At 38.5% G+C, this 24,869-nt stretch overlaps 1 protein-coding gene across 2 annotated transcripts in view; it reads right to left on the reverse strand.

The window, feature by feature from the left end:
• The window catches only part of ARSJ (arylsulfatase family member J), a 43,846-nt gene that overhangs the window by 6,943 nt on the left and 12,034 nt on the right, over nucleotides 1-24,869 (reverse strand). The window contains exon 1 of one of the 2 annotated variants that reach the window (XM_057428329.1): nucleotides 20,431-20,587. The exons of the other annotated variant lie outside the window; for it this stretch is intronic. Coding sequence (XP_057284312.1) covers nucleotides 20,431-20,492 — 62 coding nt within the window. The 5' untranslated portion in view covers nucleotides 20,493-20,587. Of the gene's footprint in view, nucleotides 1-20,430; nucleotides 20,588-24,869 lie in introns of those variants that run through there. 2 annotated transcript variants of the gene reach the window in all.

The raw sequence follows: 24,869 nt of genomic DNA on the forward strand, positions 1-24,869 counted from the left end.
CTGGAGAGAAAACCAAAGTACAGAAGCAGATTGATGACAGTAATTTTCACACATTTTCGCTACTATTCCCCTGAAGCAGAGAACAAGATAGATTGAAGTTCTGTGTAGTAGAAGACATTCTCCTGGCATTCCCCACATCCCTGTGGTGCTTATGAAGTCTTAAACATACGTAGGCCAAAACGGTTCTCCTTAAAAAAAAAAAAAAATCCCCTAAGGAGTTTTCTGTTATTTTCCCCCTTAACTTCAGGGTGGATTCTGCACTGCGCAAGAGGCTGGGATGTTTCTAATTTTGTAATGTGCCTGTACAAAACCACTGATTTTAAGCTTTCATAATTTTAAAATACTGCATTAATTGTCTTCAAACTGAGATTCTTTCAAGGCTTACTGAAGATTAACAAAGACGCACAGTTTGAGGTTTCTGATTTCAGGAACTTTTACTAGCATAGTTCTAGTAGAACATGTGGAAAATGTATTTTTATTATGCTTACAGAGTTCAGGATATGTAAAAAAATAAATAATCAATTCTTAAAATACTAAACTCTAGCCGAGGATTTAGAAAAGACTATTTTAAATTTAAAAAACAATAATAATTTGCCAAAGGAGTTGCAAACAGACCAACAGTACTGAGGTTATGCATGTTACATGAGTTAAAGGGATCATTACTGACGATTATGCATCTCCTTGTTAAAAATATTAAAATACAACAAGTAAATACCAGTTAATAAAGTAAGCTAAAGGGACTGCTAAAGAACAGTCTTCGATACCTTACCTGAAACTGTGTAAAACACAACAGCTTGAAATATAGCTATTTCAGTTGAGTAAAGAATATAGGAAACAGTGACACTTTTCACTTGGAGGTTTGAGTCCTCAGAGGTCCCAGTTAGTGGGGTGAAAAATCCAACAATCCCAAATATCCCAATTGCCACCATCAAATCATTAGAAGCTGGACTCAATGATCCATAAGAGAAAACAGAGATAATAAAGACTGCTTTATAGGGTACTGAGGCTTTAGTATGGTGCCTACAAACCCTTAGTTTGGAAAAGCTAATTACTCTGAAGAGATACGTTTACTCTCATTTACCTCAAAGTTGGTTTGGGCTCTGTAAGATGCTTGTCAGGCAAGCAGGAGCTGACTGGAGGCTCTTCTGCTTTTAGCCCTCCAAATAGGTTGGTAAAGCTCATGGCAGAGAGATGCAGGGTTCCTGATTAGACATAGACCAACACCAACATGAAAGACTCACACAAAAATTATTTGGATCAGAAATACTGGCCATAAATCTAAATGTTTTATGTGGAATCTGCTAAGATTTTAAAAACTAAAATGAAGGAGTGAAGCTGGAAAAGGGACAGGTTGATGCAGGAACCACTAAGGCATAGGATAGAGCTAAGGTGATTTAAATGAGATGCAGATAAGCTTACCACAGCCCAACATGAAGTGCTACAAAGCAGTCATCGTCCCTTCAGACTGATGACGACAGCCATAGCCTGTAGCTACAGTGCTTCTCTCTCAGTCTGCACTGAGTAAATTTACTGATAAGCAAAATATTTTCTAAATTTTCATGTCTTTTTTATTTTCAATCTTTTCCTGACTTAGATTCAAATGACAAGCCTTGCCTTTGTTAATTTCCACTTACCATGCTCCCATGAGAGCAAAAGCAGGCAGCAGGTATCTCAGTATTTGTTGTGGTAGCAAATTTGATTCTCTTCTAAACAAGACCAAGTTAGCTAAACTCTAAACACATTTCTTCAGTACTGATGGTCTATGGCCATAGGAGGTAATCCTGCCCCTCTACTCTGCTCTTGTGAGACCTCACCTGGAGTATTGTGTGCAGTTCTGGTGTCCTCAAAATAGAAAGGACATGGAACTGTTGGAACAAGTCCAGAGAAGGGCCACGAGGATGATCAGGGGACTGGAGCACCTCCCATATGAAGATAGGCTGAGAAAGTTGGGGCTGTTCAGCCTGGAGAAGAGAAGGCTGCGTGGACACCTCATAGCAGCCTTCCAGTATCTGAAGGGGGCCTATGGGGATGCTGGTGAGGGACTCTTCATTAGGGACTGTAGTGACAGGACAAGGGGTAACAGGTTAAAACTTAAACAGGGGAGGTTTAGATTGGATATAAGGAAGAAGTTCTTTACTGTGAGGATGGTGAGGCACTGGAATGGGTTGCCCAGGGAAGTTGTGAATGCTCCATCCCTGGCCGTGTTCAAGGCCAGGTTGAACAGAGCCTTGGGTAACATGGTTTAGTGTGAGATGTCCCTGCCCATGGCAGGGGGTTGGAACTAGATGATTTTAAGGTCCTTTCCAACCCTAACTATTCTATGATTCTATGATTCTGTGGCAATGGTGTAGTAGTCCACATGATGTGTTTCCTAAATGTTAACATGAAAGTTTTGGTTTTCATGCAATATAGTCTTCTCAGAAAAAATCCTAAGGAGCCCTGAGTCTATATTATAGAAGTTAAAGTTTGTCTTTCAAGAATAGCAGCTATGCAGCTGCATGGGAGGAAGTGCCTTTTTTCTGCCTTAAGTTCCAGACACTTAGTTCCAAAGTAAAGTTACAGCTAAGGCCTCAGTTTAACATGCAGTTTAAATAAGAATGTGATTTCAGCCAGGTAGTTGGCTGAAACAGGACCAAAGTAAGCAATCAAAGCTTGTGCTCACTCACACATGAGTGATGCTGTAGGTATGGAAAGAACTCTCCAGTCATATGTGCAGCATTTTGTCCTGGTATTTTAGCCATTTTTTATTCAGATCTTTATCCAAACAACACTAAAGAGGGAAGGAAACACCTTCTGCATTAGAACATGGTCTGTCACAAAGTATATCCTTTTCCAATATAATTTAAGGGTAGAAAGCATGGATTGGCTTATGCTGCCTATTTTATTACCTGCTTAAGATTGTGGGTAAGATTCTCTGCAGATTGTCCCGGCAGTATTTGAATTAGATGTGAAATACTTTTACTGATACATTTATTTGCAAATGGTACTATAGATAGGAAGTCACTTCCTTAAGATGGTGGGTGCATAACTTCCAGGAGAAAAACTCCTTGCAGAAAAAAGAGGAGTAAAGATTTATTACCAGAGCCTGCAGGCAGTTCTTCACAGGCTGGAGAGTTCAGACGAGCTCTGCTGAAGCAAATGACTGTGCCACACAGCCTGACCAACACTGCTTGATTTTGTTTAGACATTTGAGGGAGGCAAAGACTGTCCACTTTCAGAGACTGGCATGATCCCTCTGGTCCCCAGAGTCCTGGCTCCCAGCTATTCAATTGACTGAATGCTGAACACACACTGGGATGAGACCAGGGTGTGTGTCATTGCCTTAGATTTACAGCTTCTCTTGGAAAAGAAATGGAGGTGTATGCGCAGGGAATCCCCAGTCAATCTGAACAGGCCCCTGAGAGCGTTTTCTCTGCTCAAGTCTTCTGACAAACTTAAACATATGACAGAAAAAAACCCCTCTGTGAATCTATCATATAACCATTTTTGTTTCCTAGCTTATAGATTTCATATTTGACTGGGGGAAAGGCAGGTTATGAATGTAGGTGGATCAGAGAAGCAAGTGCAACATTAAAGACTAAATGTGAATTTCAAACCTTTGCAGACTTCACTGTGCTGGCCCAGATGAAAGAAAATTGAAGTTTTCACATGCAGACATACCCATTCATTTCATCTTCAGCTGTATTCCTTGAATTTTTATATGCTTATAAATCAGGGCAGAAAAATAACAATTTCTAAACCAAGTGTTTACAAAAAAAGTCTAACTGAAATTACTTTCTGAATTTATGTTCAAGTTTTTTGGGGGGGGGATGGTAGTTTTTTGGTTTTGTGGGTTGTGTTTTTTTCTTTTTTTTTTCTTTTTTTGGGGGGGGGTTAAGTCAGCTAAGACTCTTCCATCAACTGCAGGAAAAGAAAAAAACCTAAGTAGTGATTTATTCATGGATTATTAATGTTACCTTTTTTGTTCCATTTACCTTTTTCCGAGGACCTCCAGGAGCTGAGGTATCCTTGTTTAATTAAATGCTATTTGGATTTTGATGCATTAATTCAACCTCAACATCATTTAGAAATTCAGATCTCATGCAAGCTCTGACATGTGGCCATTTAAATAATGCCCTTACAAATACATTTTTATCACCCAGCACTTAGAAATGCCACTCAGGGTTACATTAACAAAATAAACATTTAACCATAACAAGAAGCAGAGGAACTTTCAGGGAACTGCTTGATGGTTCAGAAGCTGTGATGGACCCTGCTGCTCAAAAGCTGGAGAACCAAGGCGGAAAATGTTGTTTGTGGCTCTATGTTCTGACCAATTTTGCATCACAAGGACATGGACCAGCTCTTCTCTCTTTTATCTTCCCAACTCCTGCTAATGCACCGTGGGAGCGAGGCAGAGCTTGGTGAACAGCAGGAAGGAAACTGTTGTCTCTAGATCTGCCAGTTTTAAAGGCAAAAAAAGGTTGTGTGGAACCAAGCTGGGAGAGAAAAGAAACTGAAAATCTTTATCTGCATTTCCTTGGGGTTAATCTCCCTGGTTGCAAGGGGCGGTTAGTGCAGGGAAAAATAAAAATCATATAATGCAACTCAAGCGGAAGCTTCAACTTTAAATCACCCCACAAATTAAGCCGCAATTAATTTTTTCAAACCCTAATTCTGATTTTTAAAAACATTATTAAACTGGCAGCATATCTGATTCTAACTTTTCCTGTCATTAAGATAATTTTTCTGCTCAAATGGGAGGGCAAAAAGGATAATGGAGTGGGAGCCAGCAGCAGCTGGAATGCACATGTGTATATGCAACTATTGTTTCCTTTGCTCCCTGTTTGCTGCAGCTGTAGAAACAGAGAACAACATTTCCAACTTTATCACAGAATGTTACTCATTTAGAAAAATGGGGAAGTAAAATGTGTGATTGCATAATCAGCACTCTAGGTTTCCTGTTTACATGGAAGTGACATGAGAAGAAAACAATTTGACTAAATACTTTGCATGCCAACCACAAATCCAGTTGACGCCAGCAAATTCTGGGCTATCAGCAAAAATAAGTCCCATCTGATATTACACCCAATCAACATGTTACAAGGAAAGAAATGCAGTGCTGTGAGTTCTTGAGTATACCAGAGCTACACTCCAAAAAGAAAAGCTCCCATAAACAGAATAGCACTGTGTTTCTCTGACATTAAGGCAAGCAAACAGCAAAGAAAAAACAAGTCTTCAAAAGAAGTCATTTTTTTAGTCCTGCTGCAGTCAATTTTATAGAAAGAGAAACAGAAGAAAATGAGATAAATGGAGCCTAAAAGCCATAAATTGGCATGAAGAAGAACTTCCCCCTCAGGTACTTCAAAAAGTGGTCTGCAGCCCTTGCTGCAGCACTGCATGAGGCTGGAGTGGGATCAGCATGTCACAAAAGGGACACGGCACATATCAGTTTGTGAAGGCTGTTCTCTGTGCTACAGCACGTAACTCCTGAGCATTGACAGTGTGTAAAACCAGCCTTCATTTTAATCTGTGTGTTCACTGCTGTGCTGGAGAGAATAGCATCTCAGATACTAGTAACATCCTGAACTAGTCATTTTGACAGACAGGGTTCCATTGTATATTGTTGAAGCATTCTGCTAAAAATCCCAAGGCTGAAATCTTTATATAAGAAGAATTTATTCAGTGAATGCACCTAAGAGACGTGAAATATATTCATTATATGGTTACCTTTCATAAGAAGACATCTTTCATAAAAAAGATAAACTTGATAGCAGTCCTTAAGGTAGCAGCCAAACAGTTATTTTGTTACCTTACACTTTAATTAAAGTACCCATTTTGACCACTTATTACTATTTTTGAATTATTCATCTGTCCAGTACTTAGAGCCTTTATCAAGCAAAATGCTGTATAGTGACCCTGAATTGTCAGCAAGGATGACTGAGGACAAAATGACAAGATGGAAAATCCAGGTTAACAATAACCATATATGGTTTTATATGATATCATTTGAGACAGGGAACTGATTTATAACTAAAGAACATTATGACACTGATGAAAAGTCAGTATTATTTGGCACTTCAGAGACATCTCAAGTGCTTTAGATACTTTCTTGCAAAATCCAAATCCAAACATTCCATTTCTGAGCATGACATTGAGGGATGTCATAGTTTCATCACTTTATTGCACTGAAGTGTATCATAAGCCATTTTCTTTTGAAATCTTAGATTAGTCTTTAAGACTGTAACTTAAAATTAGAGCTAAATTACTGAGAGTATGCTAAACAAGTGGTATTGGCCCTTTAGTATTTTTTAATATTCCTATTATCCTGCTCTATGATATGTCTCAAGCTCAACCGTCTCAAAGCACCTATTACAACAAAGAGAGAAGAGATTCTAGGCCCCTTAATCAGTATGTAGCTACTTAATTAGAAGGATCAATTCCATCAGTTTCAACTGAATATTCTTAGATAAATTTTTGCTCTGTGTTATAAAAACATCAGTATAAGTCCCTGGATTAATGCAGGAAACCCCTTTTCCAGTGTAGAGATTCATTGTGAATGACAATTAATTAAGAAATACTCTTGCATAATCATTTCTGCTTCATCTCAGCTTTGCTATTCTATTTGTTCTACTTAATGCAACCTATCATATAATGTTATTGTAAAACCTGTATGTTTACATTAAAAGGAAATTATTATCTCTTCCTTTATCTTCCATTTATCACACATCAATTCAACATATCAGGATATCCACCTAGAGCAATATGATATAGCTGAGCATTCGTGTTTAAAGCTTAATTACACATTTCTAGACACTTGTAACTGGCACTGCTTGACACATCAGTTGCATAGTAAATGACAAACTGTGATTCAAAACTGAAACTGAGAGGCACGCAATCCACTTCCTCCACTTTGGCAACGTAACTTCAAGCTTTATACAAGACTGCAATGCCCGCCGAGACACCTCCTGTTCAATATTTTTAACACTACCATTTTTTTTGTTTTTCCTACCAGTGAGATAACCATGCCCTTCGCTGTTGGCTCTACAGGTATCCTGGTACAGACACAAGCCACAGCCTGTTTTGTGCCACTCCAGAGATTCTGCTAGAACTGGAGTAATTTTCCCAGGAAAGACCTGATGATACCAAGAGCAGCTTTATCCAGATTGAAGAATAAAATACATTTTGACTTTTCAACACCACAGATAGTTTTCTGGGTTGACATTTACTGGCAATAGCAGTGGCACTGAATGACTAGCAAAAGTAATAACCTTGACTTGAAAGAGAGGGCTAGGAGCCAAGAGACACACTTTCTTCTGGGTTCTGCATAGTTTTTAGCCTGAGCACTTCAGCTGACCTCTAGTTCTTTTGTCCTTCTGACACTTTCATATTAGTTTTTTAGTCTTTTGTGTTTCTCCTTTAAGCAAGGGATGGTACTATGTCCGTTGTACAACACAACTAATGCTCAAAATGGGTTTTTTAAGTCTGCTGATAAAAAACATTGGCATGATGCAAAGGAGCCTCACCATAATGCTAAAACCACTTTGTAACTGGATTTATTAAAATACAGCACGTAGAGGCATCTACTTATTTGAAATTATCTGCTTATTTACAATGATTACCAGCAGTTATGTATGAATTTTGTCACATATTGCTGGCTACTGAACTAGATCCTCTTTCCTCACTAAATTCTGACTGTTGATAGCACTACTGAATTTTCTTTTCTACTTCCCAATTCATTTGAAATATACCATATTAAAATCCATTTTTTAGAACTTACCACAACATGCAAATCCATTTTTGATCAATGGCTGGTGTTGAAGGCATGGTGTGCAGTTCCCAAAGAAGTTATGGATTAAGATAATGAACTATTTTATCAACCTGTGTCCCAGACAAAAGGTTCCTGATTGACAACATGGGGAAATAAAACATCTCTGTTTATTCATAGGGGAGATTTAACAAGGAAATGAGATGCTTTTGCTGCCGTGGACGTAGATGTAGGTGTGCTTTTGTAGCAAAGGAAGGAGTAGGGAGCAGTTTTTCAGGGCTGTCAGTCATTTATGACAATTTTTAACTAACACGTCAGGGGTATTACATACTGTACAATATGGCATAAAAAAGAAAGTAAAACATCTGTAGTCAGAGCATGATGCTTTTCTTCCTTTAGGGATTTTCAAATTTCTGTGAAGCAATAAAAGTATGAAGACAATTTGAACTCCTTTCCCACATATCCTTAAACGTAGTGGCCATCAGTTTCTCTCTTAAAAGCTCCATATGTTGGAACTCAAAAGTAACAACAGTTCAGCAGGTACTGTGCCCAGGTCACTGCAACCTGTCCCTTTTAAGAGGAGCAAATAGCAAAACCCCCCACAGCTGCCTCTGATCATGGTGAGCCAGGAGCTTGGTACTTCATAGGGCTCTTTTCTCCTGGAGAACTCAATGGATTCTCTGCACCCAGTTCAAATTAGGCAAAGGCTAGGAAAAGTGTAAGGCTGCTATGTGGAGCAGGAATGCAGTGAATCAGAAAGCTCTCTTTTTTGGTGACTAAAAGCAGCCCACACATTTGATAGTTGCAAGATACCAGGGTAGGAAGCACTACGAAGCCCCCTCCCACCATTTTGCCGCATTTTCCCCTTTCCTTCAGTCCCTGATGCGATGGAAAAGAACAAACTAGAGTTAATAAGGGATGGAGGTTATTAGCATGTCTGTTTCCAGCCCTTCATGCGACTGAATAATGAAGTGATTTGGATAAATGGTTCTTTATTTGCCTCCTAAATCTGGCTTAGCCAAACAAGTAATGTTATCTTGGATGTCACTGCTGCACCCTCTTATCCTCAAGGTAATTTCTCATTTACACTGCTCCTCAGTCACATCCTGCTTTGCCGTTTGCATTGCAGAAGTGTTCAAAACAGAAACTAGGGCCACAGTATAATAGCCCTGGGGATGGAATGGAAACAGCTGCCTAATGATTGTTAGTCCAACTAAAATCTAGAACTGATCTCTCTTACATATATAGCAATTATGTCTAAAACGAGACTATAAAATGTTAATATATAATGAAACTGTGCCTTATTTAAGATGTTAGTAGGTGATTCTGATCCCAGACAAATTACCACAGAATGACTCATGTAATGGAGTGAGTTGCATAAGCATAAGGGAGGTGTAAATTCGACTCACACAAAGTTTTGGCATTCAATATCTTAAACAATTAAATCCTAAGTACATCCATGTAATCTATGTAGTGATGCCATCAACGCTGTACACTTGCCTTCTTAGGGCTTCCCCCCCTCCCCTTACCCGAAAGGGTGTTTAACAGAGTGGTATTAGCATCATATACCCTGTAGTAAGTGATTTAAAGGCAGATGCCTCTTGCAAATGTAGGTCACACACACTGAGGCAGGAGGTATACTATTCTATATGTATTATAATCTCTACTATGCTATGAAAGAACTTCAAGGCAAAGAGTGACTTGGAAGAGGTGGATGGGGTTATCAGCCTGATTCAGACATCAAAACTAAGGGAGAAGTTTTCACTGAGTTCACAGGGCCCTTGTTCAGACCTCTTGCTTTGGTACTTTGGACCTATCTGCCCTTTCCATACTCTGTAAGGCACCCAGATGGGTCACTACCAGCCTGACACTTGATAGTAACCATTCTGATCTACAGTCAATCCAAGAGCTGCTCATATATTCATATTTCTCTTGTGCAGCTGTATGCTGTTCTTTTTCTAGAGTTCACTACATCCCATCCCTGCACATTATACAGAAAGAATAAGCATAAATTATGGTGTTGTGTTACTAATTGGTTGCATGTATTGTCATAGCCCATAAATTACCACAACTAAGAGCTGAAAGACAAAATCAACATAACACTGGAAATTAAAAACAATTAAGAAAACCTGAAATAATTTAAATTGTGATCTTTTATACTGTGAGGCATTTACTTTTTCAAAGGTTTATTTTGGAGCCATAAGAAATAAACATTAGTTGCTAAGGAGAAAGGGAAACACATTTAGCATTTCTCAAAGTGGTTTTGTTTGATTAAATAGCTATAGAGCTCTGACTCAGGAAGATCGCTTTGTAACAAAAGACCGTCCACTCCTGCTTCAACTCCTTGGAGGTAAAAGAGCTTTCATGACTGGGGTAGATTTAAACAACTGCCTGTTCTTGAACTGATGATTCAGTGTACTTCCAGTCTTTGCAGCATCACAAGAATTTTACAAACTGGTCTATAAATGTTTTTATAGCTAAAGACACAAATAGGTGCCTAATGGGATTCGTAAAGACCTCCCTAGATCTCCATGAAATCAATACAAGTTACAGCAATTAAAAAAAAAACACCCCAAAACACTGATTCCGAATCTGCATTATTAAGCTTCTTTTAAAAACATCTGGTCCTTCAAGACCTTTCTGTAACCCTTTCACTCCAGCCAAGGCAACTGAAGTTGTTAAGGTGGGTGGAAACTTCTGAATACTGGTATGTTCATGGGGACATCTAAAATGACATCTAGGACTCTTAGAGTAGCATGGCAGCTTTTTTATTAGGAGAAAATATGTTCGCTGTCTAAAACATTTTAATAAAGGAGATCAGTAAATTGTTCTCCATTTTGACTTGTAATCTTATTACCCCAGTAGAACTGTATCTCGTGTAATTAAAAGTGCATACTACTCTGTTTTCTCAGAGGTTGCAAATCAAAATTACCATCTCCACAGCAAAGCGACTCCTACACATTTCTCTTTGACCTTTGTGGAGCTAGGCACTTGGTGAAAAAGTTGACAGGAAGACCGCAAGCCATCACTCCTTTTCAAGTGCTATTAACTATGTGGAACAGTGCTCAATCCATGGCAAATGACGTGTGGCTCCCAAATCACTTGTGTTCTTTCACGGTTGTGAAATTATGGATTTCAGTGGTTAATAATCCTGGCAATAATGTCAAAATTAACAAAAATGCATTAATGCCAAAGAAGCGAAGAATCATCCCTGAGAGTCTGTTATTGTTATTTTGAACATTCATCTCTATATGAGGAGAGGAATATGGGAATTGTGGAGATTGTAAAGGGAAAAGAGGGGAGGAGAAAAAAGAAGAATCAGGCACGCTTCATATGTGTCATGAATAAGAAGACAAAGTATTTCTTTCCTCCTCAGGAGCAAAAGAGTTAAAGGAGGAGAAGATCAGCACAACTGAAGGCACGCACAGTAATTTGCTGACATTGTATAGTATTGCCTGTATTACAACTGTACAATACCACACAGAGCTGATGAGTCGTGACAATATCACAGAGCTATCTTCAGTTGGGAGAATGTGAAGATTTTAATAAAACTGCTAAATATCAGAACATCACATCTGTTCAGTTTTGTTTGTAGAGGCTTTCCCATTGACTAAGCAGATCTGTCTTCCCTGTGTAGCTCTGCTGGGTCACATAGGAGGGAAGCAGCCCAAACAAAGCTATAAACCCTTCAGGGAGCCTGTCAGCTAACTCAGTAAAAAATTCTTATCTACTTTTTCCTATTAGTTCTAACAATATATAATGTACACAGCTTTGCAGTCTCAAAGCATCCCACAAAACAGATAAATCAACATCCCTATTTGAAATACAGGCACTCCAAGATAGGGAAAAATGAAACATCTCACAGAAATAACCCAGCACTAAAGACATAACTGTAGAAAGAGCCCTGGTCATCCAAGGTCAGCGTGGGGCTCCACAATGACATAAGAAAAGTCCACAATTAGGTTCAGTGCCCCAGAAATGGAAAACATGAGAACTCCTAAACAGGCAGCCTCACTCAAGGGAAGGTTAGAAAAGCAAGAACATAGTTGGATGCATGACACTAACTGATTGTCTTGACAATTTTCATTTAATGTACAGAATTCATCTACATTCACCAAACCTGACACTCCTTGTAGTGCATTTCCTTACGTACAACTGGAGCTTAGTAAGTCATTGCCAACTGCAAATACTGTCTGAGAGCAATGGGCTTATCAAGGATCTATTAACCAGGTTTCTCACAAGAGTGGATGCACAGTATAAAACACATTTTCAACTTGTTCTCCAAATGTGACCCTGCAAGTTAACCATGCTGCCTAAATGCACCAGTTCTTCACCAACTGACTCAGTTGACTTGTTCAATATTCAGCACATCATGTATTTTGAATTCTGGTAATCTGGGTCCATGACTGTAAAATCCCTCAGCAGTTCATCTGATGCCAAGCTTTTAATGAGTAGTGCTCTATAAATTGCAGGACCCACTTCTTTACTTTTATTTGTTTTAAAATCACGCATCTGCTTTTCAAAACCAGGCTTATACATGTGTGTTCAAAATCAAAATGCAAGAAGGGTTGCCAAGAAATGCAAGCTAAAAACCTGGGTTAAACATGCATTTTGGCTCTGATTTGGGAAAATGAAGCTTCTTCTATCTTTCTGATATAATTTATTTAACCGAGAGGTGAGCCGTAGTGATGGTCATTTGGGGAAACTGCAGCAATCTCTCCTGATAAGAATGGTCAATGGCTGCTCCAAATCAGGAAGAAAAGAGACAGAGAGAGAAAGAGATAGGGAAGGGCAAGAGAAAGAGAAGATCAATCCACAGAAACCACATTAGAATTAAAGTACAAAATAGTTGCTTCATTAAGGCTGGATCCAGATATTAACATTACCCAAAACTTTAAATGAAGCCTTACATTACTTTTTGCCCACTTTCTTTCACTACTTTAAGTACATACTATTTTAGACATAAAGCCAGTTTCAGGTATTGTTTTAAGTGCAGTATTTTAAAAAACAGATAGCTACGTATCTAAAATCCAAAGAAATTTGAAACGCATCTAATCTAGAGGAGATGGTATGTAATAAAAATGTAAAGTACACTATGAGATAGCTAACAGAAAACAGAATTACTTCTCAGGCTTTCACTGCCTGAAAATTAAGATATTTTTTCTTCTTTGTGGGGCTGGGGGAGGTTTTTGGGTGGTTTTTTTTTAGTTTAAACCATCCAATAAATTTTGTGATGTTACTTCCCTCCTGCCTCTTTTCCATTTGAAGACTGAATTAAGCAGGAAAAAAAAAGTTCTTGTGGCAAACTAGTTTTGTGCATTTGGTCACAAGGAGCATAGCTTGGAAATGATGCATCAGTCTAGGAACAACAGAATAGCAGAGAAGAGAATTATTATACTTGGAAATGGCATAAACGCTGGGTCAGCTGCAGAGAAACCATGGCTGGACACACTTTCCCTTGAAATATGTAAGTTAGGTTCAGCTGTGGGATATGAAAGCAAGTTTTCTCCTGGTTCTTCAGTTCTCCGGTATGTTACACAAGCTCCCTTTCCCCTTTATTTTCATAACAGTACATAAATATTTTGTGAACTGGGTTTCTCTGACCCACTGACTGATTCATTTGTCTCTTTGAAATTGTATCTCATATGCTATGAGAAATTCATTACCCTTGTCTGTCCAAAAAAAAAAAAAAAACAAACCCCAAAAAACCCCACAACAGTAATCCTGTTTGTTGCCTATGCTACACGTCAACTCAAAGCATAATAATTTTTTACTTAATGTTAATATCAAGGTTGCATGGAGACAATTGTATTCTGATATTAGAAGCAGTAAAGCTCAAAGAGCTTTTAATTAATTCTTTAATACCTGAAGTTCGCCACTCCCAAAGATATAAATAAAAGAGTAATGAGGGAAGAATATATTCTCTTTCAGTGTGGATTAATGTAAATCCTCATTTCTACCAGAAAAATGAAAATATGTGTCTACATATCTTATTGCATATCTGGTATTACAGGTGACAGTGAAACACAGGATATTCTAATGCTATTCTAGGCTAACATTCAGGGCTTCATACAGTGCACAAGGTTTTGCAGTATTATGGAAAAATGAATATCTAATGCAAGGCATTTTATACAGGACATCAGAGTATCCCGGTTCAACACAGCTAAATAGATCTGCATTAATGAAACTTTCTAGATTCTTCCAAACTTTTCCAGTTTAGAAAAAGTGGGTTTATTTTTTTTTTCCCCTCCACTTTTTCCCATCTGCCTTCATTCTCATTCCTGTGGAATAGAGGGAAAACCTTATGCTTGAAATTACAGTCAATTGCAATTCTGGAATCTAAGCTAGTATGATTGGTTTGACAAGAAATAACTGATTTTCTTCTGAGATTACCAGCATTCCCTGTACAAGATCTGAAATTGCTGTTCCAACTCTTCCTCAGTCTAACTCAAAATTAATCATGATTTAAAGCATTTGCTTATGAACTAACCTTTTTATTTTATTTGTTCCAGAAAAATCTCTCATCACTACTTCTTCTGAGCCTAAAAATATCCTTTGCATCAGCTACATTTAAGGAATTTATGTGCTGGAATAAAAGACTTACTGTGTCACTGAGACGAAACTAATATAAGCCTCACAGATTCACTTTCAGGAAGTTCTGATACTGCCTTCTGTGCTGGTGTACAGGGTTTTCCCCTGCATGAATGTCACTGCTTTGCCCAAGTTCAACTACTTAGCTCCCTGCAAGGTTTCAGGAATTAAGTGCATCCTCTACAGGTTTCCCATATCTCAGTGTATCAGTACACAGTCAGGCTGGATAGTCAGGTTGCTATATTTTTCCACTGCATGTTAGACTTGTCCAGCACACCAAAATCACTTTTGGAAAGTCAGGAGTAATTAAATCTGGCCATCTTTCTGGTGAAATAATATTTCCATTAAAAAAAAAAAAAAGCATTAGAAAAATCCAGTCAAAGCCCAACTTCCTTCAAGTGAAAACCATACTACCAAAAGTTTAAACTGGAAATGTCTTAGAAGTGACAGACATGTAAGCCTTTCTCATTAGCACTGTGGCTTGAGATCTGAAAAAGCTCACACTTCTATCAGTTGCTCTTTTTACTATGTTCCCTGAATAGAGTCTCAAGCTACATGGCAGGAGAGAACACTGACTACTGCCCTAAAGACACAGCCTCTGAGGCCAAGAACAGTCCAGCAGTTTTAATGGTGCAATGGACTGATTTTTCTGACAGCCACAGGGATATCACTTACAAGGGATATCAGACAGACAGGGTCAAGTTCCTACATTCAGGTTCCTGATTCTGATCACAGTCTCAAAACCAGTTTTTTTAGTGTTAGAAGTTAAGAGTTCATTATGTCTTCTGAAAAAAAACCACCCAAACCAAAAAATCCAAACCACAAAAGCCCACCATCACCTGAAACTCTTGTTTTTCTCTTTGTCTTGTGTATCACTACATGGTGGAACACTTTTCAAATCACAGGAGTTTCTCAAAAAAGAGAAAAATTCCTCTAGCTCTACTATGACAGAGACAGAAATTGCAAAACAGTAGCTTGATTGAGGAAGGCACAACTCAGACATTTACACATCCTCTAGTATAGCTGCAGATATTCTGGTGATAAGAAACAAAATCCTGCAGCTGACCAAGTAAGAAGCACTGTATTTTGCTCATTTACCTGGTTTTCTTCTGCTTTTCTAGCTGAAAAAAAAAACCCAATTTTTCTTTTTTGCTATCTCCTCTTGGGATAGGAAAAATTTCAAAGAAAATTCTCTTTCCTCAAATCTGCAGTTTCCAAGGTGTGTTACTGAAACAGAAAACATAAAACAATCTCAATGTTACAAATTTCAAGTACGTGACTATTATGGAGCTCTTAATTAGACTATAAATGGAAAAGACAGATTTACAGTGGCTTGCTGAACAAGTGGAATCATGCAGAGCATACTATGCCTTTTAATAAAACCCTAAAATGCAAATACATTACTTCATGCTTTTACCAGACAGAATGGTTTCTCCCACTTGCTCCTTCAGGAATGTGCTTACAAAATTCCACTTCTCAACTCCTACTTCAAAATTCCTCCCAATTATGGCCATGTTTTCAGCTCTTGCTTAAAAAACATTTAATGGCCTTTTATTACCTGCAGATCATTTATTTTCTAGAAAAGAATCCAAAAGAATTAAACACTACCCCTACACATTGCTGTTTCCATGCTAAAGTAAACTGTCATCTAAAGAAGCAAAGTATGGTGGCAGGAAAGGTGGAATCTCCCTCCTGATCTGTCTGAAACTTCCCTTGAGATGTAGGACAAAGTACATAGGACTCTCGACTCTTTAATAAATAGTGGCATACTCTTGAGATCTCATTCTGCCTACCCTCTCTGAGAAGTTGCCTACCCCAGAGAAAATTTGCCCGGTGCTAGCAGAAACCTAGTTTCCGTGATAGTTTAAGACCCCCCACTGTGGTCCAAGTTGGCAAAGCCAAAATTACATTTCCTTTTTCTCCCCCCAGCACCTGGGCAGTAACCTCTGACTTTGGAAAGGGGACATGTCTGAGCAAGGCAAAAGTATGTTATACCACATCGCTAAGCTGAAATGAATTTGCCCATCACGGCTCTTCATTTTATCAAACCAGAATAATAATTCAGTCCTCCTCCTCTGTCAGCGTTGTGATGCCAGCCTTGTTAATGTCTCTAAAGCTGTCTGAAATCCTTTGAGAGGAGCAGCTATGGAGGTACAAAGCTGTAAGACTGAAATAGCTGTGGTTTCCATGGTTCAGTGACTTTCTCAGACTTCAGTGATGACAATTATAGGGGCTGGACTTCTTGTCCTTTGTTCCTCTGAAAATAGCTTTCAAAAATTGTAGTATAAGTCCAGAGTGGGAAGGTAGGTTACAACAAGGGGGAAGTCAAAGAGGGGGAAGTCAGGCTCATCTATCTTATTTCTTTACCCGCATTATCATGCACCGACACAAATTAAGACGTGGTTTCTTTCTTTCCTCACCTCCTTAAAGAATGAATTTATGAGGTGCAAATTTAGAAGCAAGTGGCATCAGCAAACACACATGGCCTGTGAACGTTTGTTTCTTAAAGACTGACTGTGCTGTAAATAGGTTAAATTATCTGTTTCAGGGAAGAGAAGCAACCTGTTCTCTCTCTATCATGTTTCCTTCATGCTGAGTTCCAGTTGTACCACACAAACTCAGAACATTCAGTTTTACCACACCCCCAATGAGATGGGAGAGAAAACAGGAGGGCACATACAGTTATGCTGCATTCAGGTGTTTGCGTATTTTGTGCATTCAGGTTTGTGTGTGCTTTTCTCTGGGTTTTGTGAATTACCTGTCTTCAGCTGCCTACCACTTGCTTAAATGGGTTGTGTTTAGTTAGATTTAACTAATTTAAGAAAATCCACATTGTTATTTCTAAACAGTATATCAAATTATAGCTTTAAGGGAATAATATTTTATATTTAACAAAATAATTATATTTTAATAAGTTGTATCTTTTTCATTAACCATGGCAAACCTCTGTGTGTGCATTAAATAAAATGTTGTGAACAGCTGCTGGCTCTTAAATTTAGGTTCATCTAGCTAACAAAACAAAGATATATTCATGTAAAAATATACTAAGGGAAAAATGATGCTTCTGAAATGTACACCAAGAGTGCGGTCATGAAAAATTCAGAAAATTAGTAAATCATCTACCTGGGACTTCATCTCTGGAGACAGATGAAGTTGTATCTCTTGCTAAGGTCATTTGCCTTCTTTGTTTTCTGCACATACCAGACAAGAGATGGACTTGACCTTATCAGCAGAGCACACTGCATCTCTGTCTCTTGAGCAGCTCTCAGGCTGTCCTGAACACCTGAAGAGTCACAATGAGCCTAGAAAATGTAAATGCAAACAATCCATATGGTTGTGTATCCCCTTTTTTCTCCTTCTTTCTGCAGGCATAGAGAAGACACTGCCATGACAGGAGGCAGCATGGGCTGAGCACATTGTGTTCCTAGTCACTGACCGAGCATCACTTGCTCGACAGAATGGGAATGCAGAGGAAAAGAAGCACACATTCCCACAAGTTACATACATTGACTCAGTGTGACCAATACACCCAGCACTGGGGTGAAGATGACACATTGTTACTGCTTGTCTTTGCCAGAAAGAATAAAATGAAAAGCACAGAATAAATTTACAATTACACTTTTGAACCACAAGAACCATTACAGGAAGTCTTTGTAGATACTGATTTATATTTACAGTAAACTTTTCTAGCATTCATTTCCAAGTAATCTCTTTCCTTTGCTAAGGTTTCCTAAATCAAATGACTGAAATTTATGATATGAAGGCTGCAGTGCTTGGGCTATTTGCATAAAGTATCTTAGTACACATTTAAAGGATGTCAAGTTAAATTTATGCTCCATGCCTAGTTCCTTTAGAACCAGGACTCGAGTGTTTTCCAATATGAAGTCCCTAAATAGTCAGCCTTAGACCTCTGCAAACCTGGAGTATTTCCCTTCATGTTGATGCAATTGATGTTACTAATTGGGAAGGGCAGCAGATTTTGATGCATTGGAGTTTTTTGGGCCAGACAAATGGACTGCAATTAAAACATGGTTGTTAAACCCTGAATTGATGAAAGATTTATTTGAAAATAAAACTGTTTATGCAGGAAAATATATGTAGTTTGGATCAGTGTACTATAGACAGAGTTTCTGTACAGCAGATAAGCCTTACAGCAGCTGATAAGCCTAAAGCAGACAGTGGAAGGGAAATATTTTTATTCCATTGCTGCCTGGCCAGTATTGTACCAGCACCAACTGTTTCAGACACTTCTGCAGTGTGACAATATTTGCAAGTGTTTCCTTCCAAAATGTGCAGAATTTAATTCCAAGTAAGCAGGACTGTTTTGACACAACTTATCAAGTGCTACCAAACAGAGCAGATTCAGACCACACTTGTTCCATTTGCTAAATTCAAAGTTTCCCATGTGGAAGCCAAGGGAATTAGGCTATACAAAAGTAGGGGTTTTGTACATAACTTTTTCTTTAAAGCCAGCTACTGTGGCCATGTACATCTATTGCCAGCAGATTGAAAGTTTAATTGAGACAGTAAATTTATTTTCCATAGAAGAATGGCGGTAGAGAAAATGAAAACCTTTTTACGTCTCCTTTGCTAACCTTTTTCTAGATACCAAAACTTTACTTGGCATTCTGTAGTCCATTATTTTCCCTTTTAAATTCAACACAAGGCGGTTATTTTAGAAACTACTTCCAATTATATACATGATCATTTGGCATAAATAATTTTAAAACTAAAACTCTTCTGCCATAAGTTTCATTTGGATGATGATTTCTAATACAGTAGTATTGACATACATTTATTTTACAGGCTGTTCTACCAGGACTACAGGGAAATAATAGTGTTTTGGGTTTTTTTTTAGGAGTAATGTATTTTTGAGCATAGAAGTTTTTCTTCTAGGAAGCCTTTCTAAAAGGCTAGGTACTTCTTCAGCACTTATTATTTTGAATAGTGAAGGTTTAAAATCTTCAGCATTCTTCTGAAAATTATGAGTCACACTGAATCTGACTAAATTACAGTACTGTGCAACCTGGCCATCTCGCAAGGTTGTTTTATAAATGCTAAAGGAAAAAAGACAACAAAACCTACTGATATACAGAGAACAGGAATCCTTGCTGGGCAACAGATCTTGCCCTCTGCTGTAATGCTAGCTTAAATGAAGAAACTGACAATTCCAATCTTCTGTGATATAATCCTGATGGTTTCAGTCTAGTAAGGGATTAGTTTTCCTGCCTTCTTCGTCACAATCCATGCTCTTTGGAGATGAAGAGCAGAAATTCTTATGCACAATTAAGAGCATGCATGTTTTATTCCTGAAGCCAAAATCCAATACACTGACAATAAGTGCTAAATTCCATTTTGCTGGACATGATTCAAAAGAAAATAAAGGTCATATTTCTAATAAAACGTAGTATTAACTACAGGAGAGGAAACATCTGGAGCATGCCTGATGGTCATTTCCAATCTTTAAAAACTAATGAGGCCCCAACAGTTAATTTTGTAGAAAATGCCCCTGCTGTTAAATCCCATGTGTCTGCTTCAAAAGACCTTAAAGCTTCAAAGTCTTCTAAGAAAATACCTTCATGTGTCAATGACCAAAGACCAATTCATGAAATTGGTCTTTCCTCAACAGAGAAACAAAGTAATGAGAATACTGAAGAGTACAAGCATACAACTTGTACTGTTGAATACAGGAGCTGTACCTGCATATTAGCTTTCTGGCCCTGCACATAACATGATCACCTTGACTTGCAACACAGACAATTTTTTTGGTGAAGAAATCTACTCAAGTAACTTTATCTTGAAGGGCCACGGGCCACAGGCCACAGGGCTCAGCCCCACCTATGGAGAACTTACAGCCTGTGAAAGGCTCATTGTTGCTTGCTCACTATCAGAAGTATACAGCTGAGATGCAAACCACAACAGCCTGGTTCCCTGGCTTGTACCAACTTTTTTTCTGCCAGCTTCAGCACAACAACTGGGCTACAGAGAAGGTTCTGTCTACTCATTTGGGTACTTGTTCACCTCATTTCTTCAGAGAAGAACAAACCAAATTAAGATTGAACAATCAACCTATTCATATCTTCATTTAATACCTGTGGGTGACATCCAGTAATGCTCTAGCATAACAGGATCCATTGACAGTGGCATGGTTCATTCAACACTGTAATGGCAAACCCCAAGATAATTAGCTTATTTGATGAACCAGAAACACAGAGAAGGGAGAGTAGAAATACCTCAAAACCAAAACAAAACACCTGTAAAAGCCCAAGGCTCAAAAAGACATAATGAAATGCCCACATGATTTCCTTAACTAATCCTGAATATGTACTTGGCAAATTCAGTTTCAAGTTCTAAGATAAAGAATTTGCAATAAATATATTCAAGCTACAGGCTTTTTATTCTTAAAGTACATCTGTGAGGAATAAATAACAGCAATTGTATTAATTACATTTATAGCTATTACTTTCATATGGGTTATGAATACATTTTTAAGGAGAAATTTATACACAGTGTATTTGCTCACCTGTGTAGACTATGAATTTGCACTAGTAGAACTGCTGCATTGCCTTTTGAAGAGGAGAATTGAAATTCAAAAGGAACTTGAAATTAGAAGAATAGCCTGAACTAAACAGAACGCAATTCACTTACAACAGCTGCAAAATGCTGCCTTTAGGCAGGAGTTATCAACTGCACAAACTTTTTTTCTTGCAGAAAAGATCTGTGGCTTACTGATAACCAAACCTGGAGATGAGGCAGTAGTGACTTGATGTTGGGAAAAAAAACACCATCCTCTTATTGGGATGTATAAAAGTGATTGGCTAAGTAAAATATAAGACATCCTGTTTAAATTAAGGCAAGAAAACAGCTGACAAGGGTTTTCCAGGTCTGTCAGAGGAAAAGGAAATGCATTCACCTCTTATCCAAACATTCAGACCACAGAGGGAATATACCTCAAACTTGGCTGCTATCTTACTATGGCTTGGGATGACCTAAAGCACACTTTGACCTGCACTGCCCCAGAACTTGGGCGTCGTAACAGGAACAAACCTGTAAGGATCATCATCCTGGTTTAATCTGCAGATCGCAATTTAACGGGTAAAAATAGTACAAGATCTGTTGTTCTTGTGATATTCCCTACACATCAGCTGTGGAAAGAGAGTCACACGCTCTCTGATACACAGATGCTTTGACCAGATTTTCTGCTGAGGTAAATTCATGCCAGCAAAGAAGTTGATGAACTTCATTCCAGTTACTCAACAGTGAAAATATTTTAGGAACTTTGGAATTTAAAACACCAAGGCAGTACTGGTCGAACTTCAGCTGGAACATTGTGTCTAGTTCTGGGTGTCACTTTTAATAAGAAATATGCCCCAAAATACAAGTCCTCTGGACTCCTTATTTATTTCGACTAAGAGTCATCAGAGGTATATAAACCAACATCGATGTGGAAAGATGGAAAGAACTGATTTTACTCAGGTTATGGAAGGGAAGAGCAGAAACATTATAATAGACTTCAGATGTATGGGAGATTTACCCCCTTTTTGTAGCAAAGTAAGTTCTTCACTTGGGAATTGCCAAGTGATCAGATCATAGGCTGAAACTGTATAAAGAAAGATGGAAGTTAGACAATTTAAAAGCTATATAACTGAAATTATCGCTAAGACTGCCTGGGGAAAGTGTAGAATTTTTTTTTTTTAAAGGCTTTTAGGAAGAAGTTATTCCCACATATTTTAATAATGGAATTTCCTGAAGGAGGATGGACTACACAATTTACTAAAATATCTTAAATCCCTGTTTTCTAGAGGTATCTGTATAGATACAAAGCAGCAACTGCTAGTTTGATCGCTCCATTCCTAGCTGGCTAGCAGCAAGCCAGGCTCAGTTCAAGAGCTGTAAAGAAACCACCAAGAGAGCACTAGCCATGCCTAAGCCAGCCAGTCCAGCTAAGATTCCCTTATACACATCCGACTTCGCTGAGCAGCAAAAGCAACCATCTCCATGGAGAACAGCTGAGAGAAACCATCCTGAGGAGCAGTGTTTAATTTGTTCCTTCAGCATTAAGACAGCAAGTTTCTCCCTGCTACTGGAATGCTGGCAGTGTCTGCAGGAGCTGGGTCCAGCCGTGGTGAACAGGGGCTGAACCTGGGATGCTGCAGCTGTAAAAGGAACATCTGCTTTAAGGAAAACACCTTGTTCTCCTCTATCAGATTGCAAACCAAAGTGTAACATTTTCCTACGATGCTAAGACAAGCAGAGAACTAAGTTCTAGGACTGCTAGTATAGATTAGTTTGAATAAAGAAGAGCAAACTCAAGAGGTGAATAATCTTGCTTATTTACCATATCACATCACAACATGTCATATCTAATTAGAAACCCCTGAACTGCTTCCAAGTGCCTTAGGTTTGTTTTCTTTTTCAAACTTTCTTAGGAGTAGCACAACCTTTGCAAAGTTCCTTGTTCTCCCTGTTAGTATAATCTCTTCCAGTTTTAAAATGGTATGCTGATAGATTTTTACAGGGTAAAAATCAAATATTTATTAGAAAATTGTCTTTGACAGAAGGCTTTTAAACTGTTTTAAAACACTTTCAGACTGCGCAAGGAGTATCTATGATACTCCTTAAAGCGTATTTACTACTGTGATCAACTGCAATCAATCAAGCTTTAATCCTGACAAGGCAAGTATAAATATTCTTTGCTTACAGATACAAAAGTTATCTGCATGCATGCCAGTAACTGATTAACATGAACATAAATTTAGACTGTATCTAAAAGATACATCAAATTTTGCACTTTAGCCAAAAATACCTGAAGAATTAGAGAGATCTAAAAAACAGGGTGACATGATTCTTTCCTGTGGGGAAGACTTGGTTTGGCTCCCCCTTAGCTTAGTGCCAGAGGCAGGACAAGAGGGAAAATGAAGAAAATGGATTAAGTCTGGGCAGCTGAACTGATTTGCCTTGGAAGCAGACAGAAGATGCCAAAAGGAGGAGATTTAAAGTAGGACAGATGTGATAATCCTTGTAGTATGCTCTAGCTACTACCCACTTCACCCCAGCCCCAGTAAATAAACCTGCTATTATCCTTCTTGAAAGAACTTTATCCAACAGTACTCTGCTGGATACGGCTCTTTATTTGTTATTTATTTCTCTAGCTGTCAGGAAGCATGCATGGTAAGGCTCACAGAATTTTATGCAGCACATTTTACAGGGAGAGCAGTCATATAATTTAAGCACGTAACTAAGCTGTTACCTCCTCAGAGATGTCCACTGATCTCCACTGACAATATATGTATATGGCTATACAGGGACCCATCTTTGGTGCTTTCATTTGCATTTAAGTTAAATGCCAGGAGTAGGGTATGTGTAGTGGTCTTGATTACACCCTAAGGGGTAAACTTGTACATGAAAGATGCTTTTCATGCTACCAGCCATATTATTTTCAACAACAACTGCTTTTGTTACACAAAGCTTTGCATTATGAATACCAAAATTAATATTTGGAATCAGCAGCTGAATTCAAAAACATTCAAAATGTTTGGGGTTTTTCTTCATTTGTATGTTCCATATAATCATTAAATCAATGATTCTAACAATGGAACTTAATTTACAGTTACTGTCAGCCTAACTGCATTCACTGTTAGAAAAAAATGCCTCTTCTCGTAAAAGCATCCCTATGCCTATGCTACTGTCCTGGGTTCAGCTCTAACAGTCATTTTTTTCCTTCTTAGTAGCTGGTGCAGTGCTGTGTTTTTGACTTTAGTCTGCGAACAATACTGATAACACGCAGATGATTTTAGTTGTTGCTAAGTAATGCTTACTCCGATCAAGGACTTTTCAGTCTCTCATGCTCTTCCATGTGCCTGGTGCACAGGAAGCAGGAGGAAGCAGAGACAGGACACTAACCCAAACTAACCAAAGGAGTATTCCATACCACAGCACACCATGCCCAGTATATAAACTGGGGGCAGTTACCCGGAAGGCCCAGATCGCCGCTCAGGTCAGGCTGGCTACTGGTCAGTGGGTGGTGAGTGATTGTATTGTACATCACGTGTGTTTATTGGTTTGGTTGTGTTTTTTTTCCTTTCCCCTTTTAGTTTCATATTTTCTCCCCTTGTTATTTCCTTTATCATTATTAGTAGTTTTGTGTTATACCTTAGTTACTGGACTGTTCTTATCTCAACCCGCAGGATTTACATTCTTTCGATTCTCCTCCCCATCCGCCCCCCCCCCCCCCCCCCCCCCCCGGTTGAGTAAATGGCTTCATGGTGCTGTTATCAGCTGCATTTAAACCACGACTGCTACTCTCATCTTATTTTCTAAAACCTAAGAGAAACAGAAACCAGGAAACAGCTTTCTCCTAGTTAACTGGGAAGAAAGAGGGATTGTTTACTGTTTTTCCTCTTGTGTGATGGGTGCCTTCACCCTACAGGCAGGGTTTCCAAACACAGGTACTTGGGCAAATGATCTTTGTCATTTGACTGACTGCTTACATGTTGTTTTTTGATCCTGTATGTACTTCTGACCCTAAATA

The sequence above is a fragment of the Pezoporus wallicus genome, unplaced genomic scaffold (genome assembly GCF_028554395.1).
Source record: "Pezoporus wallicus isolate ANWC-B61680 ecotype Strahan unplaced genomic scaffold, APGP_CSIRO_Pwel_v1 contig_6312, whole genome shotgun sequence".
In the NCBI taxonomy this organism is placed as follows: domain Eukaryota; kingdom Metazoa; phylum Chordata; class Aves; order Psittaciformes; family Psittacidae; genus Pezoporus; species Pezoporus wallicus.